At 42.7% G+C, this 17500-nt stretch overlaps 1 protein-coding gene across 1 annotated transcript in view; it reads right to left on the bottom strand.

The window, feature by feature from the left end:
- Positions 1-16023: 16023 nt before the first annotated feature.
- The window catches only part of sim1b (SIM bHLH transcription factor 1b), a 14556-nt gene continuing 13079 nt past the window's right edge, over positions 16024-17500 (bottom strand). Inside the window, exon 11 of the mRNA XM_030781708.1 lies at positions 16024-16628. Coding sequence (XP_030637568.1) covers positions 16024-16628 — 605 coding nt within the window. The remainder of the gene's footprint in view (positions 16629-17500) is intronic.

Below are 17500 nucleotides of genomic sequence, written 5' to 3'. Positions count from 1 at the left end.
CTGTGACTTTTAAATCTGCCACATACAATACATCCATAGCACCCTGTACAGGAATGCAGGGGTCGGTAGTTAAATTAGATTCCTAATGCAGACAATCGGAGAAGGTAAATCCCAGAGAAACGAACTGCTGCGTTCAGTACCAATCCGCGAACCACCACGAACACCTCAACACAGAACACAGCCCCACATTCACGGCGATTCAGCGCTAACCCTTAAAGCATGTATGACTTCATTAACAACAGAGAGAGAGAGAGAGAGAGAGAGAGAGCGAGAGAGAGAGAGAGAGAGAGAGAAAAGAGGGGCGTGTGACAGAGGCACAGACATATCTGTTGACATGTGCTCAGTTATTAAATTATGTTATCACTGTTGTTGAGACATGATAATGTGAATAAGCCCAGGGTTTCATGAATATTTGGTGAGTTTAGAGGATCACATGAAACTCACTGTTTTTAATTCTCAATTTGTAAGAACAGATGCAATGCTGAAAAATCATTTGTCAAGTCGACTACTGTATTACGTAATTAATTATAATCGATTAATTACATTCTGTGGTTGTCAGTGCATAGCCTGCATTTTGCTGTATTAACAATAAACACTTGTCAGTTTATTCGGATAAGCTCTGGTATGCATTGTGAAGACTGTGTTGCGTTATTAATACCACGTGTTTATATGTCTTTTGTGAATCAAAAACTGGTCGATTCCGTGTTTCAAATGACTCCAGGTTGTACCCCGTTTTCTTATTCTTAGCTCAATTCTAGTTTCGATTAAGGAAGAAAGTACACTTTTTAAACGTCTTCAAAGGATAATATTCACATCTACGTTTGCGAGTAGGCTATATCACAAAATTATTTTATTTCAGTGACTGTCAAAACACGAGGTAGACCTGAGTCTTTCTGTGTTGCTGCCTTGATTGGTTTCGAACTAAGAAAAGCGACCTCTAGCGGCAGGTCCAGAATAACAGGGAGTGTTGATTTCTGTAATTACAGTTTTTTACAATCGCTAACATCCTTTTGTCCAATTTGTAGTCACATTTACAGAACTCTTAGCACAATATACGTCTGTTGTGGACCATACCATTACAGTTTTTTACAATCGCTAACAAGCGTTTACCTAAACTTAAGATACTTTTTCTAAACTCTCAACACAGCAGCACACCTACATCACACAATCAACCAAATAGTTCGTTTTCAGCTCAAAACCACATTTTGTTCAATAAATAAACAAAAGATCCAAAAAAACTTTCGCTACACACACTGACTCTATCAAAACACGGCAAACCCGACTCAATATCAAATCATTCTTTCAATCACTTCCACACGTTTTCTACCCAAGAGGAACATACAGTCAATCATAGCACAATGACCTTCAAAATACAAACACTTCAAAAACTGCATTACTTTTCATGATTCAGTTCTACTGAATTTTGGTTGAGTGTCAAATGTGTGCATTTTGGGCAACATACTATCTAAAGGTGAATGAGTCATCTTTACTTTATAGAATGTACAGTAGACAAAAATTAGTAAGTGACAGAATTGCTGCAGTAAAAGTTTTATTAGCAACATGACGTTGATACCAGTGATCAGCAAAACATCCAACATACATGGCCTTTGTTCCCAAATGTGTAAAAATCAAATACACAAATACAGTAAAAAAAGCCACAGCTACTCCTCTCCCTTGTCCTCTTCCTCTCCCTCATTCAACTGTTCCTCTCCCTTGTCCTCTTCCTCTCCCTCATTCAACTGTTCCTCTCCCTTGTCCAGACATTATTTTTTCTCTCTCTGCTCCTCTGTATTGTTCTGTATCCACATTGAACAAAATCAACCAAAAAAGTCCCCTTTTCACTGTGTATGTACACGATTGAGATTGGAATGAGCTGTGGTTGGTCTATTTTACACAACCTACAGTAAATCAGCTATTTCTCAATGATCGGTTCATTCAGAAATGCTCATCAGCTGATTCACTATAGCTTCTGAGCTGCTGCTGCTGCAGAAGTACAGCCTTTATACTGTATTTAAGGTTTTGAACATTAGGTTTTCATTTCTGGCATGCTGTGTGCAAGCATTTGTAAATAAGACAAGAAAGATCCGTAATTTTGGTATTGGGTAAGCGTGTATGTAAAGAAACTGTAAGCATTTTAGAAACGTGCTACTTGACTGCATATTATGTAAAAACAATATGAACTGTGTCAATGGTATGTTTCAGAACAGACGGATGTTGTGCTAATTGTGTCTAAAGTTTTGAAAATGTGACTACAGGTTGGACAAAATCATGTTAGCGACTGTAAAAAAAAACTGTAATGTGGAGATTCCAATGAACGTTAAACCACAGTACCCCTTGACCCCTTGACGCGTGCTACCAAGAGAGAGGCCAAAATGCGGCAAGCAAGACGGCACGAGCGACCTTGCGGCACGTGCTATTTGTCACCTTCGGGACAAATGGCTAAAATCAAGACTCGTGTCACACCTTTGCGGATCAGGTCAAAACCGGATCAGCCGCGGAGATTTTTCAATACAATTTTAATATCAGAACCACGCGCTTCAGATGACGCACAACTGTATTCAACGGTTAAAAAAAGACAGAGTAGGCCTACAGGACGGAACACCTACAGGTCCGTGATCCTGAAGGGCCACTGATTGGCGCGGATCTACAGCTAAGATGTTTTAATGACTCTAAGTCAGTTTGGGGCTTTTTACACGCCACGTTCTCAAAGTAGCCTTTTTATTTTATGAATCACATGAAAACCCATGAATGTTTCGTGCATTTGTCTGTGCCAATCACGTTGTAGTTACAGCAAAGAGGGGTTACGATCCTTAAGTCTTTTTTAATCTTAAAGTCTGAGTTCAGGGTCGGACCTGGTGAAGAATACGCTACACTAATGTCTCCAGTGACATAATTGTTTGACTCTATCCCAGTAACTAACTCCAAATCCCAAAGGTAAATATCTGAGGCACAAACTTAACCATATGTCTTCTGCCCGCGAGAGTGTGAATTGGCACCTCCGCACCTTTTTGGCAAACGCACGCGTCAGCTCGAAGTGTCAAAGTGCAATTTGGCACGGAGCGCGCTCTGCATATAAAGGAACGCAGGACTCATTTACAGCATCATTCAGCTGAAGGACGCAGTCGCTACTGATTACGGGTGAACTAGTGAACTAGTTGCTTCTCTTTTCGTGGAAACTATGGAGAATATTACCGGACTAACCGCTGGACTAACAGGGATCAACAATGACAAAACCACTGTGTATCCGTGGAGACCTTGGACAGCCAAGGAACGTGCTCGAGACCCTCCTTACCCCACGGTACGTATTTTCATCTTTCAGTAATCATGTTTTAGGGCTCCGGGTCTAACGTTTAACTTCTATTTTACAAATAGCCTATATATCATTGCTGTTTTCGGAGTTGCTGAACAACTGAAGAAAATAACCACGTTTCAAATTTAGATTTTGTACTGTTCTAATAAAAAAGAGTTACAGAGGAATAAAAACTTCACAGTTTGAAACATATGCGAATCAAGACATTTTTTTCTCCTCACAGCCTTGCTCAAATGTCACTCCTACGCATCCAGAGGACAAGCATTGCAAACATCTTCCGATCACCCACCCAGTAAAGTAAGTATCAAGCGAAATCTCTTCCCTTTTCAAAATCTCCACCTTACAGAAAACATGCCAACGCCAACCATTACTTTTCTGCGCAGTCTTACTGTCCTAGGCCGCCCTCCTAACTCTGGCGTGTTGTTGTATTCCAGGTTGTACTGGCCAAAGTCGCGTTGTTATGACTACATGTACCACGACGCGGAGCTTCTCCTGAGGAACTACCCGGTGCAGGCGACTATCTGTCTGTACGAAGACTCCAGTAGCGACGAGGAGGACAGCGACGCGGACGAGAAGGACCACAGTTAAACGTGTTCTTCATCACGCTCGGCTGTATACGCGTCTATAAAGCCTATGCACAATGTACAGTTTTTTTTCAGTATTTATGCACAGTTGTATAGTTTAATATTGGTCTAATATATATTCATCTAATTCGATGTGTAAATTATTGTAAATACCTCGTGTTTATAGTCAGTTTCCCCCACGCTGAGTTTTCCCCCAGTGAGGTTAAGTCTGGCAACCAACATAATTTGTCTGAAAATGTGAATAAAGAGTTTTATATGTATGTATTTAAACTAAATTATTTAAGCTCGTGTAGAGTTAATTTATGAAAAATAAAATACTTTTATGCCAACTGCGACAGCTGTTTGTTTTTTCTCCTTTCTTCTAGTAACAGAGAGATCATTTGGAGCATAGTTTTGCCCCCCCGAAAAAAAGTAAAATAAGTAGTGGAAAAGCTTGCCGGGGTCGATTATGGGATGGCGCTTTATGATATAGCCTATATAAAGCGTCATATATATATGGCAGTTCAAACAAGTCCTTAGTGAAACGGACACAAAACTTTGTCGACTTCATTTTGCTGCTGATGGTACTGGTGGCGTCTGTCATTCACGCGCTCACAAAGATGAGGATATGAAGGTGTGAGGTCACCCACGCGCCTAAGGACCAAACAGCTGAAATCAATGGAAGGTGTTACTTTAGTGTTGTAAACCAACATCCAAACGATGTCTCAGGTTACACAGGCATATAGGTCATAAACATTCGTTTCAAATCGAATGATTCCAACAAGATTAGTCTGCACTTGTCATCGACAAATACATCCAAATTATTTCAGTGTTAATTTAACTTTGACAAATTTGATAGGTAATTAATAAATACACTGTACTGTTTCTTTTATCAGCGTTAGGAGTAGAAACGGAGAAACAGATGTCAACAATCACGCATTTACTTTTTTAAGGACAAAGCAAAAAAAAAAAAAATTGTTGGAGGTGATACAGAGGATGTAGAGAAGATGAACTACAAAGCAGAACTTAGCTGGTCATTTCCATTCCATTCCCATTTACGGAATTGTACAGCCTAGGCCTATATACATATAATATGTGTGTGTGTGTGTGTGTGTGTGTGTGTGTGTGTGTGTGTGTGTGTGCGCCTTTTGGAAAGTACCCTGTACAGATTGTGGCAGTAGGCCAGGATGTCGCCGGCACTGTCGGGTACCTTCACCCAGCGGTGACACAGTATGATCGGCATAACCCACGTACGACAATGGCCAACTGAGGACAAATGCGTTAGCGGCCAGGATATCATTAAAACCGTTTTGCGTCAATTCCCTGCATTAGACAGCGTAAAACTTAAACTAAACCGGAATCTGTGTCAACTATACTTCTTGAATGAGGTCGAGAGTTTTTCAGTCAGACGACCCAACGGCCCTGTATACGCTTCAAGAGGGAATTCTAATTCCAGTGTTTAAGCAGCAACCTTAAAAGGTTCATTATGATAACTAAGATTTTGTTGACTAAAATTTTAGGCAACTGTCCCTAGTCTGAACCTTCAGAGTTTGTGGAACCAAAATTCCGTTTCCCATGGGTAGGTGTTAGGTATGCGGGTGTAACTTTAGCGCACGCTGAAGTGACGCTTGGTCGGGCGTGAAGAATGCGCACCCATCCTGATGAGGGTCAAATATCGGTTACAGTTCAAACGCTACAGTTTGCTTAATTTGTTTGTACGCTCCTGGAGTGCTGTAATCTGATCAGAAATCCACGCTGGGAATTTGGTTTTAAAATGCTTTTCCAATACCTACATTTATCTTTGTACAAAAAAATCATGCACATGGACGAAAGTCACGTAAATGCAGCAAAACTCAACTAATGACTAAGATGTGTTAAAACAACAACAACAACAACAACAACAACAAAACCTATTTTCAGTTCTGGGGCTAACAAGTTACAAAATAATCACATTACAGTGGATTATTAAAATGTCATTTCCTGCATAAACACGCCTTTTCAAAAGAATGTTTTTTTTTTGTGATGAATATTTAAATTTAACTTTAACGGATAGATCAATTGGTCAATACGGTGTTCTAGCGATGTTAAAATACATTGCATTACAGAGCAGCTATGATGCGACACACACCTGTTCACCGTAACTGTGTATCTATAATATGACTACCCACTGTCACTCAGGAGAGATTGGGTCCTTGACTGTAGCTCTCCTTAAATGGGACAAGGCCGACAACTGGTTAGTTAGCTAGCTAGCAAGGTCTGCTACATTTGAGGGAACTCGAAAATACGGTGTAGTCAACCGGGACAACAATATCGAGAGCTTTAATGTTACTTTTAATCACAAAGTACAAATAACACAACTGTCGGCAGATGATGATACCAAAATGTAGGCCTATTACTAACTACCTCAGAAACTACCGATAGTTAACCATTAAAGCTAAATGTCAACATCCCGATTAATGTAGCTACACTATAGTTATGTTAGATGGCTACGCTCGTGTGTTTCTATTTTTTTGTCACTGGTCAAAAATGTGAACTCATGAATGGGGCCACATTTTACAGTTTTTTTTAGAGCAGCTAAGGAGCATTGAAGCTATGGCATTGAAAATAAAGTAATGAAAGGACTATGATGTTTGTCCTTGTATTTTTATGTGGTAAATTGGGGAATTTGTAGTTTTAGAGAGTAACTCAAAAGTAAAGTAATGAGTAGTGCAATCACTTTTCAAAAGGAGTAACGAGTCAAGTAATCCCATTACAATTAAATAAGTAATTGGTACTTTTTTTTTTTTTTTTGAGTGACTACCCCAACACTGCCTATTTTACAATACAGCAACCAGTGACATCTGTGCTTAAAGTGGTACTTTCAGATTAATTGGGATTTGAAGTAAATTTTGAAGATTCCTTAAAGCAACTTGTAGGAATTTTAAATAGTTTTGAATTTTGTAACCATGTCTGTGAATTCCCCCAACAGGGATTTCTGTGTTTGATCATATGTGACAGCACCTGACAGCTCCTGGAGGTGGATAAGTAAACGACCACCACCACCATGGAGTGAACTGGCTGCACCCACTCTCTCTCATATGTGTATGTGTGAGGTAAAAATGTGGGTAAATGGAGAACATTTGTGTGTGTGTGTGTGTGTGTGAGTGTGTGTGTGTGAGTGTGTGCACAGGGGCTAGGTGTGAATATGGGTAAGTGTTAGTGTGTGAACGTGTAGGGGTCAGTGGAGAGCATCAGCCAGTCTATTGGGGTGAGTGTTAGTGTATGAATGAGTCTGGGTAAGTGTTAGTGTGTTAATGTGTGTGTTAGGATGGTGTGTCCTTTGACACTGAGATAGGATTTATGACTGAGTGTCACAGAGGTTCCCGTAGCCCTGGTCCTGTCCTGTGGCCATCAGCTCTTCATGTAGACAGTCGTGCCATAACTTCACTTCTTGTTGTCATAATTTATTTGTTGAGGATTTCGGACACATTCAGCGTTTCCCCAGTGCTGAGGAAAGGCCCCTCCCAGACTGAATCTCTTCCCCATCAGTAACCAATCACAGCCCAGAGCTGCGGCTCTCTTACTGGAGCCCTGACACGACAGCAAACACAGGCCCTCATACAAGAGTGCACTCTGTCCATCCCTCTCTCTTTCTCTCTCTCTCTCTTTCTCTCTCTCTCTCTCTCTCTTTCTCTCTCTCTTTCTCTCTCTCTCTCTCTCTCTCTCTCTCTTTCTCTCTCTCTTTCTCTCTCTCTCTCTGTCTCTTTCTCTCTCTCTCTCTCTCTTTCTCTCTCTCTCTCTCTCTCTCTCTCTCTTTCTCTCTCTCTCTCTCTCTCTCTTTCTCGCTCTCTCTTTCTCTCTCTCTTCTCTAAGCAGCCAGCAGTCCCCTGGTAGACCAGATCCTCTCTCATGGTGAGGTGTCAATGTCGGACACGTAGAGTTTTTTCCCAGGCTCTGGTTCCCACATTCACACATTACCACCTTTAGCCTCTGACCCATTGACCTCTCTGTGTACCATCTGATGACGTCACATGCAAAAACGCTTCATGTATTTGACTTCTGATGTCTTTTCTTTATTTGGTCCATAATGTCCTATCATTCTACTCTAGTATTTTGCCTGAATATGTCCATTGTACAATTTGCTTTTTTGATCAGGAAACAGCTATTTTAGGACCTATATGTAGAATTAAATCTTGTTATACAATGTATTTATCCATTGTTGTATTTCAGTTTGCATTAATGTTAAATTCGTTGTTTAGTGTGTGTTTATGTCGTGCTGGGTCCGAGCTCCCTTCCTAGGCTGAGAGGGGAGGAGGTGATAAAAGGCTGTGTGTGACCTGGGCTGTGGGGGCCACTGATGGTAACACATACAGTCATTTACCCTGCTGTGCTGTGCTATGCTGATGTGCCTTTGAAACTCCTGTTCAAGCAATTCATATTTTTTGGGTCTTGTTTTATTTGTGTAAAATAGATATTACCAGATTAGTGCAACACACACACCTGTTCCCTGTTCTCATTTTATTTAATGATGCGTCAGTCACTCTCACTGTGGTTAAAATAAAAACGATAAACAAACACAGGACCGTACAGAAAAAAATGTTTACCTCTTGTTTTTCCCACTACAACTGTCATAAGCTTAAGGTCAGAGTTAGGGTCAGGGCTAGGGTTAGGGTCAAGGTTACGGAGTGTCTCTTGGCTTTGAGAAGGAGACTGGTCTGACACACTGTCCCCTGAGAGCTTCAGAAACCCAGACTGTCACAGACGTGAGTTCAGACAGACAGAACTGAGGTGACAGGATGCCAGTGTGTGACCTGAAACAGTGGCGAAAGAAAGGTCTGGATGTTTTTCACACGGGTCCCACACTGAACAGCTCAGTCATCAGGACAACTCTCCGCTCGAAATACATCGGCCAGGGCACGAGAGAATCTGAGTTATCTGATGTTTTACTGATCCGAATGTATCTGATTTGCATTTGAATGTATCTGATTATGCTCGGAGGCAGATGCAGATCTTATCCAAGAAATAGGCTTTAGAAAGCTTGTGTTTCCATCCTTAAACAGCAGAGGGAGCAAGAGGGCCAAAGATAAGTCCCTGATGTCTGGTGTGTGCTGAGTTGAGGCAGAACTTCCCTGGCGTGATTTGACTTCTTTGAAGTTTTTGATTTTTGTTTTTTGGACAAACACATTTGAAAAGAAAAGGGGCCAATCATGTTACAGACCCTTTTGTTGAGCATTTCTTTAATTCTCTGCTGGACTCAAACCTTCCTGTTCAAATAACCACACTCTCATGGTGCTTTAGCATGCTAACCTCATTATGCTAACCTCATTATGCTAACCTATCTCATTACACTGGCCAAGGTTTACAGCCAGTGGAAACCTGGGAGAGAAGCTGGTTAATATCAGAAAACACGAACCACAGTGTGCATGGTCTGAGCACAGTTCTCTGCTCAACAGTACAATGGTGACACCATCTTCAGGTCAAAAGGTCAAAGTGTGGTACCCCCCCACCCCACCCCCATGGTCTTTGGGATTATTCATTTACAGTATTCTAACACAGGACCCACAGAACACACACACATACACAGCGCACAGACACATACACACACACACGCGCGTGCGCACAGACACATACACACACACGCGCACAGACAGACACGCACACACACACACATGCACATGCATGCACACACACAGACACACACACACACAGACACACACACACACACACACACACACACACACACACACACACACACACATACACGCACACACACACACGTGCACACAGAGACAAACCCGGAGACAAACCATGAAGATTCTCCATGTTGTGCTCTCTCCACCTTTAACCACGAGTCATTTCCCATTTGAACTACATCACCACATTATTACTGTCATATCTGATTACGCATTCACACGGGGCACTAATTAGGGCTGAGTTATGCAGAGTGAGCCTGATTACGCTAATCTGGGTGAGGGTATGCGGAGCATAAACACGCTTTAATGGGGATCTGAGGTCCTTGGTTGTGGTGTTAAAGTGTAATGATTATTTTGTGAAGCCGCGGGAACGCTGCCGCGCTGTCGTCTTTGGGAGCTGACACTGCTCACCGTTTCAGCTCAGGAAAAACCAGGAGTGAGAAGAATCCAGATTGGCCTGTTCACACAATTACCTGCAATCAGAATCAAATTAGACTCCCCATCTTCTTTTTTTATTTTTCTGTTTCTTCTGTTTGGTGTCGAGGACATTGTATTGTTAGTTTGCTTGCCTTGTGTTTTGTTGTGACCAGAGAAACAGACAAAGATGAAAATCAGTGTATCAGTCCTGCTGAATGTGCTAAGAGTCTGTGCTAACAGAGTGTAAATGTCTGGTCGTCGTAACTGTGTAACTGTGGATGTAGTTGGATGCAGGTGGTGGCTGGTGAAGCATATAGGCAGTCAGTACAGAGTAGTAAGGATAGCTGTCATAAATCAGAGATGGAAAAAAGAGATATATGCACATGCACTCAACATCAGACACATTCGACTGTGTGTATGAGTGTGTGTGTGTGTGTGCGTGTGTGTGTGTGTGTGCGTGCGTGTGTGCGTGCATGTGTATGTGTGTGTGTGTGTGATGTCTGGGATGAGATGGGTGATGTACAATGTCTTGTTCTATAACTGTTATTAGACTGATAGTTGTGTGAGTGTTCTGTGTGTATGTTCTGTAACTGTTATTAGACTGACAGTTGTGTGAGTGTTCTGTATGTATGCTCTGTAACTGTTATTAGACTGATAGTTGTGTGAGTGTTCTGTGTGTATGTTCTGTAACTGTTATTAGACTGATAGTTGTGTGAGTGTTCTGTGTGTATGCTCTGTAACTGTTATTAGACTGATAGTTGTGTGAGTGTTCTGTGTGTATGTTCTGTAACTGTTATTAGACTGATAGTTGTGTGAGTGTTCTGTATGTATGTTCTGTAACTGTTATTAGACTGACAGTTGTGTGAGTGTTCTGTGTGTATGTTCTGTAACTGTTATTAGACTGACAGTTGTGTGAGTGTTCTGTGTGTATGTTCTGTAACTGTTATTAGACTGACAGTTGTGTGGGTGCTGAGATAGTGCAGGTACAGATCATGCCCTGAGTCTGGTGAATATGTCTGAGAATCAGTAGCAGTTTTACTGTTGATCAGGGATCAATAATTAGTGCTAGTGAATAAACAGTGTAATCAGAGGAAAGTTCAATGTTTCTCAACGGGGCAGGGCGCACGCGCACACACACACACACACACACACACACACACACACACACACACACACACACGACATACATGAACTGTAACCTGGAGAAATGTGTGGGTAAATGAGGTGGTGTGTGTACATGTGTGTTGAGCTTAAGGGAGCCACATCTGAGAGCCAGCTGCGGTTTAGAAGTTTCCAGAACAGACTCAGGTCATTAATCACGCAGACTCAGAGGCCTAGGCCTGGCCCTGTCAGTCTGCAGAGAGACGTGTGGAGAAAACACAACCAAACTTCGCCGCATCGTTCACCTACAACAGCACAGTTCAGTCAGCGAGTGCGGCCGTCACACGTGAAAAATAAAACCATTATTTACAGCGTGATTTACGCCCTCAGCTGAGAAAAGGCAAAAGTCATCTCTCTATTTCGTCCCTTCTGGCCCCCCATAAAACCACGTCTGTGCAGAACATCGAACTCATTGTAAAATCATTAAGACAACACGACCACATTCCCAAAGGTAAACGCAAATTTACTCTCTCTCTCACACACACATACACGCACACATACACACACACACATACACACACACACTTGTGAGGATATTCATTGACATAATGCATTCCCTAGACCTTTACCCTCACCTTAACCTAAACCTAATTCTAACCTGAACCCTAAAACCAAGCCTTAACCCTCAAACAACCCTCTGAAGAAGTGAGGACCAGCCAAAATGTCCTCACTTTCCCAAAATGTCCTCACTCCCAAGGTCTAAAACTCAAACTGGTACTCATAAGGATAGCTGCACAAGTACACACACACACACACACACACACACACTACACCCAGCCAGATCCACACATCAGGCCCACACAGTGGTCATTTAACAGGGAGTTTGAACTGTCATCACCTGCTCAGCTGGACCATCTCACAATGATGACACTGTGATTACATCATGATGACGTCATGAAATGTCATTCCGTGGGAGAGGAGATGTTTTACTAGTATCACAATTTTGGAGGGAATTGAAGAAACTAATGCACACTTACATACACACACACAAACACACAGAGCTGTGGGCTGTGTTGAGGCAGTAGATCCTGTAGGGGAGACAGGCCGGAGGAGAGAGGGAGCTGTCTGCAGCAGTGACCAGCAGTAATTAGGTATAAACGCCCCTGTGTGATAGAGCTGAACAGGAATACATTAAGGCACTTATCCACACACAGCCAGGGGGAGACTGGGGCTGGGGGTGTGGGGGTGTGTGTGTGTGGGGGGGTTCGGGGGGAGGGTGCGCAGAGAGAGAAATGGTAAATTGGACAGGAAGAAAGAGAAATGTTAAATGGATCATAACCAGTGTTTCTGGTGTTAGACAGCGTGGGGGGGGGGGCTCGAGATACCGCCACCCCCACAATAACAACCACAGACAAATCCCATGATGCATCTGTCCCTTTGCTCCACCCAACACCCCCTTTGCCTGCTTCTCTTTGACCAAAATATGTCACAGGCTTCATATGTAATACTATAGTGTGTGCGTATGTGTGCGTGTGTGTGTGTGTGTGTGTGCGTGCGTATGTGTGCGTGTGTGTGTTTGCATAATTGTATGTGTATTTCGTGTATGTTGTTTTTTCCTTAGGGTTAATCCAGGCTGCTGGCCTTTGGGATCACACACACACGCACGCGCGCGCACACACACACACATACATATGGGCTAATGTGACTAATGTGGTTATAGACAGTCATCTAGTGGTGTAGACACTCTGCCTCATTCACATGGACTGTGACATCAGTTTTAAGGTTTTTGGTTTAAATTCCTAACTTTCGATATTCCCACTTTTCTCCTCTAGAGACAGAGGCCTCTGAACTCCCAGACTGGCTGCATGTGGAGTCAGTGTGTCTGGTAGAGAAGAGAGAGAGAGAGAGAGAGAGCTGGTCAGTTTGCTGTCACCCAGTTTGCCCAGTTTGCTGCGCTGTTAATGTGTTAATGAGTGTAGGAGCCTGGGGCATTGCTCAGGTGTAAACATTTCCCTCTCAGTGTGAACGTTACAGACGCTTCAGAAAAAACTCCTGTCAGTTACTCTTCACTCGCTGTTCTGGTTTTACACTGTCACCCACCCTCATTATGATGCAATAAAGGGAAAGAGGGGGCTTGTTCCTCATCAGATACGGGAGCCAATCAGATGTTAAGGATTTTTTTGAAGGTTGGCAGAGAGATGATTTGATGATTTGGTCCAGAATGAAAACCATAAAAGATTCACAATATCTGCAGTGCCTGGCCTCTGGTCTGACAGTGAGGGAGGTTTGGACTAAGGCGGTTTCAAACAAGCTGGATTTTTTTCTACAACTTGCAATATCTATGTAGTTATACATTTACAAACTCCAAAGATCAATAAACGTCTTGGTAAAGAAAAAAAAAGTTACACAGAAGACAGCTAGGCATTTCCATATAAAGTATATTTAAAGTCCAAAAGAACAATTTCCCCATCATCCATTTCATAAATACAAGTATAACTTCAAAAAATATCCAGAGTTATCTGAGAATTACGTCATAAATAAAATGACTTCCTTTTCTGTCTGCTGGTTCATTCGTGGTTTTTTTTTTTTCTTTTCCACTGAGAGAAACGAATGTGACTGAAAGTTCCGGTGCTTTCCTTCAGAGAGGGCGGGACTCTGAGACAGACGACACAGCACATTTGACATTAAAACACCCTCACGACAGAAACACTTCTGCAGATAAAGGGAACGGTGAGGATGATGGGAAATTTAGTTCTTATTTGTAGTTCTTCTTTAAGCAGGCCAGCACACACACACACACACACACACACGTTTGGCATTGTTCGTGGCCTTTGGGAAAGTTCAGCCTAAACTTGTGGTCACTAGAGCAGAAATGAACTGGTTTCAACTGGAACATTCCAGGTAATCTTTAACCTGACAGGAAACTTCAGCTTAAACCAGAGCTTCACAACAGCAGTCAAGACAGTGCGTTACCATGGCACCAGGACCGCAGCAACTCAGGGTGAAAATGAGAGAGAGAGAGAGAGATGACAAAGTGATTTTGTTCATTCACACAAGTGTTAACGTCCAGATGGAAGTGAACTTCACTGAAATGAACAAAAACAAACAGCTGGAAATGTAGGTTTTCGAGCCCAATCTCTGATTTAGTTATCGGAAAAACTTGAATAATGGCCAGATCTCAAACAATGGCCATGTCTCGGATTATAGCCGCGGGTGCTGCCTGTCTGGGCACATAAAGGCCGGTCCCAAATACAGGCCGGGTAGAAAAAAAACCCCCATAACTTACAGAAAGGCTCATGTGGTAAATTCATCATATTTCCATAGCATTATTTACATCAGTACAACAACATACAGTAATTATGCTCACCACTCTGTTGCTATTAGTTTCACTCTTTAACAGAAATACCATACCGATAGTGTACTAACTCACATGGATTGTGGTCACTGTAGGACTATGTGTGTTAATGGCCCATTATTAGTATTCAGGCACATCACTGCAAAAACTCTCCTTCCTGTTTCCTATGTTATTTCCTATGTGTTATTTCATTATTTCTATGAGTTATTTCACATAACAGCTTCTTAATGGTACTGTGAAAAAGTCACAGAGGGGAAAAATGCCTGATTTTAGATGGCTTAGGTACAGTAGGGACATGCCGGCTGGTGAGCTGGAAACAGAGGAACATATTTTACCTTTAAACCTGTCATCACTTCAGCCTGCTCCCATTTATCCTCCTTGATTAACAATAAAACAAATAGTTTACAGAACAATCAACACTAATCGACGTAAATGTAGTAAATGATCACCAGTTTCATTGTGTGATAAAATTACCGTTCTTTGCAAACTACTGCATCATCTGCTATATCCACAGATGGTTTTAATCTGTCCATAACTGTGCTCTTCATTCTTTCTCCAAATTCAGGTAATATTGGAACTTTAAAATGATCTGCAAACATTCTGTTGTCTGAATGCTCATGAAACATCTGCTTTTGTGCGGTCTGTGTGCTAAACTTTATTGTGCATTGCACTCAAGCTGATGCTACATACAGATATGTTCACTGCATCAGTTTAATTAATCAGTCTCACGCTGTAGCTTTCACAATAGCACAGAGACTTAAAATAATCTGCACTGTTTCATTTGCATTATGATCTTAGTAGACCATAGTAACACATTAAATAATGGCCTGTCTCTAATAATAGCCTGTCTCAAATAAAGGCCTGGTTCTTTCTTCAGTTGAGGTAAATAAAGGCCACTATTTGAGAATTTACAGTGCACAGTTATTGGTTAGACATTTGTTACTCAAGTTATGGGAGTCTGTGAAAAATAATTATATCTGCATTCATGTAAATGATAAAGAGAATCTCAAATACAGGGATGCAGGTTTTTTGTTTTTTTCTATTTATTATCATTTACTTTCATGCCTTGTACTTATTGTCTGTTGGTTTGTCTATTGTCTGTGGTTTGCGTTTAAAGACTTCCTGTCTGTTGTCTACTGTCTGTATGTATTGTACTTATTGTACTCATAGACCTGTTATCACCAGTTTTGTTCCTACAGTCGACGGCTGCTCTGTGTCACCATGGTTTGGGAGCTATATTGTGCTCCTCATTCAACTCCTGCTTGTGATGAGAGGAGCTGACAGACGCTCCTGACGTGGTGGAGATGTTCGAGTGAGACACTGTCAATCAAGGGAAATGTACAACACGCTAACGTTGACAAATGAAAATAAGATCATAGCAATGAGAAGATGGTCTCTGTTTGTTTTCTCCCGGCGTGGCATCAAAACTCTCGCAAAGTGTTACGCTAATGTTCTCTGAGCGTTCCTGCAACGCTTTCTCCTCATCCCCCAGCGTTTCCAGTCTGCGGCGGAACATTTATTGGCAGCGCGTCTCTCCCCAGTCTGCTGTCGGTCTCTCACGCTGTGCTAATGCTCTCGCTATGTTGTCTCCACGCTACATCAGTGTTATTCCAACGCTCCGCCGCCCTGAGGGGTCAGCTGCCGCTGGTGATGATGACGGATGCACCACCATGTCCCTGCACATGCCTCAGGCCTTGTCTGTGTGTGTGATGTCACGCCGTACCCGGCCCCAAAGCAGCCCAGCAGAGCGTGGCCCCTGTGCCCCTCAGTCTCGGCCGTGTGTCCCGTCATGTCCTGGACAGAGAACACCAGGGGACCGGGGCGCGTCTGGAGCCCCAGACACGGAGACGCGGACGCAGAGCCTTCGGCGGCCGAGGGCGTGGCGCCAGAGATCCTGTCCGAGCTGGAGCTGCGCGGTCGAGACGCCGGGCTGACGCTGCTGCGGTTGTCATGGGAACCGGTCGCCTTGGCTGCGAGGTGGCAGAACATGGCGGGCGGATGAGCACAGGAGCTGGAGAGGGTGTAACGTGGGCTGTGATTAAGATCCTCCGTTGGCCCCCTTTGGGAGCGAAAGCCCCGATTCTCCTCTTTGATGACCTGTTGCTGGGTCTTGTTCAGTGACCCGTTACCGAGACAGTACCTGTCAGCAGAGTCACCGGTCGATCCGGAACCTTCCGGAGAGCTGGCCATGCTGTCCTCATCCCACTGATCTGATTCAAGATTGGAAAAGAGATGAGACGTTTATTAAGGACACATGGGAATTCTGACTGATTCCATAAACAATTAACCATTTACCACTTTAAATCCCATTTTAACCGTTTATTAATCTTCTTACTGTCAGCTCTACAGCTGAAGGGACAACTCTGCTCTTCCTGGCATCACAAATCTATATTTCAGCTGACTTCACTCACATTTGTCTATAAACACAACAGCACAGTGAGAGCATGCGTTTCTACAGTTCAGTTGTGTTCTGTGTTTGAAGTGAAATGTTTGATTTTGTTAACATGTGTTTTGTACACATTTGAGCAATTACAGGTTCTCACACAACATACGGTAATCATCAGATCAAACAGACATTATGAGCCAAGGGGTGTATGTGTGTGTGTGTGTGTGTGTGTGTGTGTGTGTCTGTGTGTGTGTGTATGTGTGTGTGTATGTATGCGTGTGTGTGTGTGTGTGTGTGTGTGTGTGTATGTGTGTGTGTGTGTGTGTGTGTAGGGACTGCAGTAATAAATGGACTGACAGAAGTTGACAAATGATTTTCTCTGAAAGTTTGAAAGGGGCTTTTGTGTTTTCATCAAAAGAAGCGCTGGGTGCACATGTGGCTGACATGTGACTCCAGGCCTGTCAGGTAGAAACACACACAGTATGACCAGGAGAACACACATGAGCCTGATGCTCCAAATGAACCTTCTGGATGCAGACAGCAGCTTTCATACGGTACAGAAGACCTGCCTGTCAAAAATATACAGCCTGTCAGGACCAGAGAACTCAGTCAATCAGAAGAAGAGAACAGCCAATCAGAAGTAAAGAATACAGCCAATCAGGACTAAAGAACAGCCAATCAGAAGTAAAGAATACA

The sequence above is a fragment of the Chanos chanos genome, chromosome 8, assembly GCF_902362185.1.
Source record: "Chanos chanos chromosome 8, fChaCha1.1, whole genome shotgun sequence".
NCBI lineage: Eukaryota > Metazoa > Chordata > Actinopteri > Gonorynchiformes > Chanidae > Chanos > Chanos chanos.
Note: the sequence above shows the minus strand (reverse complement) of the source record. Positions and strands in the feature narration are given on the sequence as shown.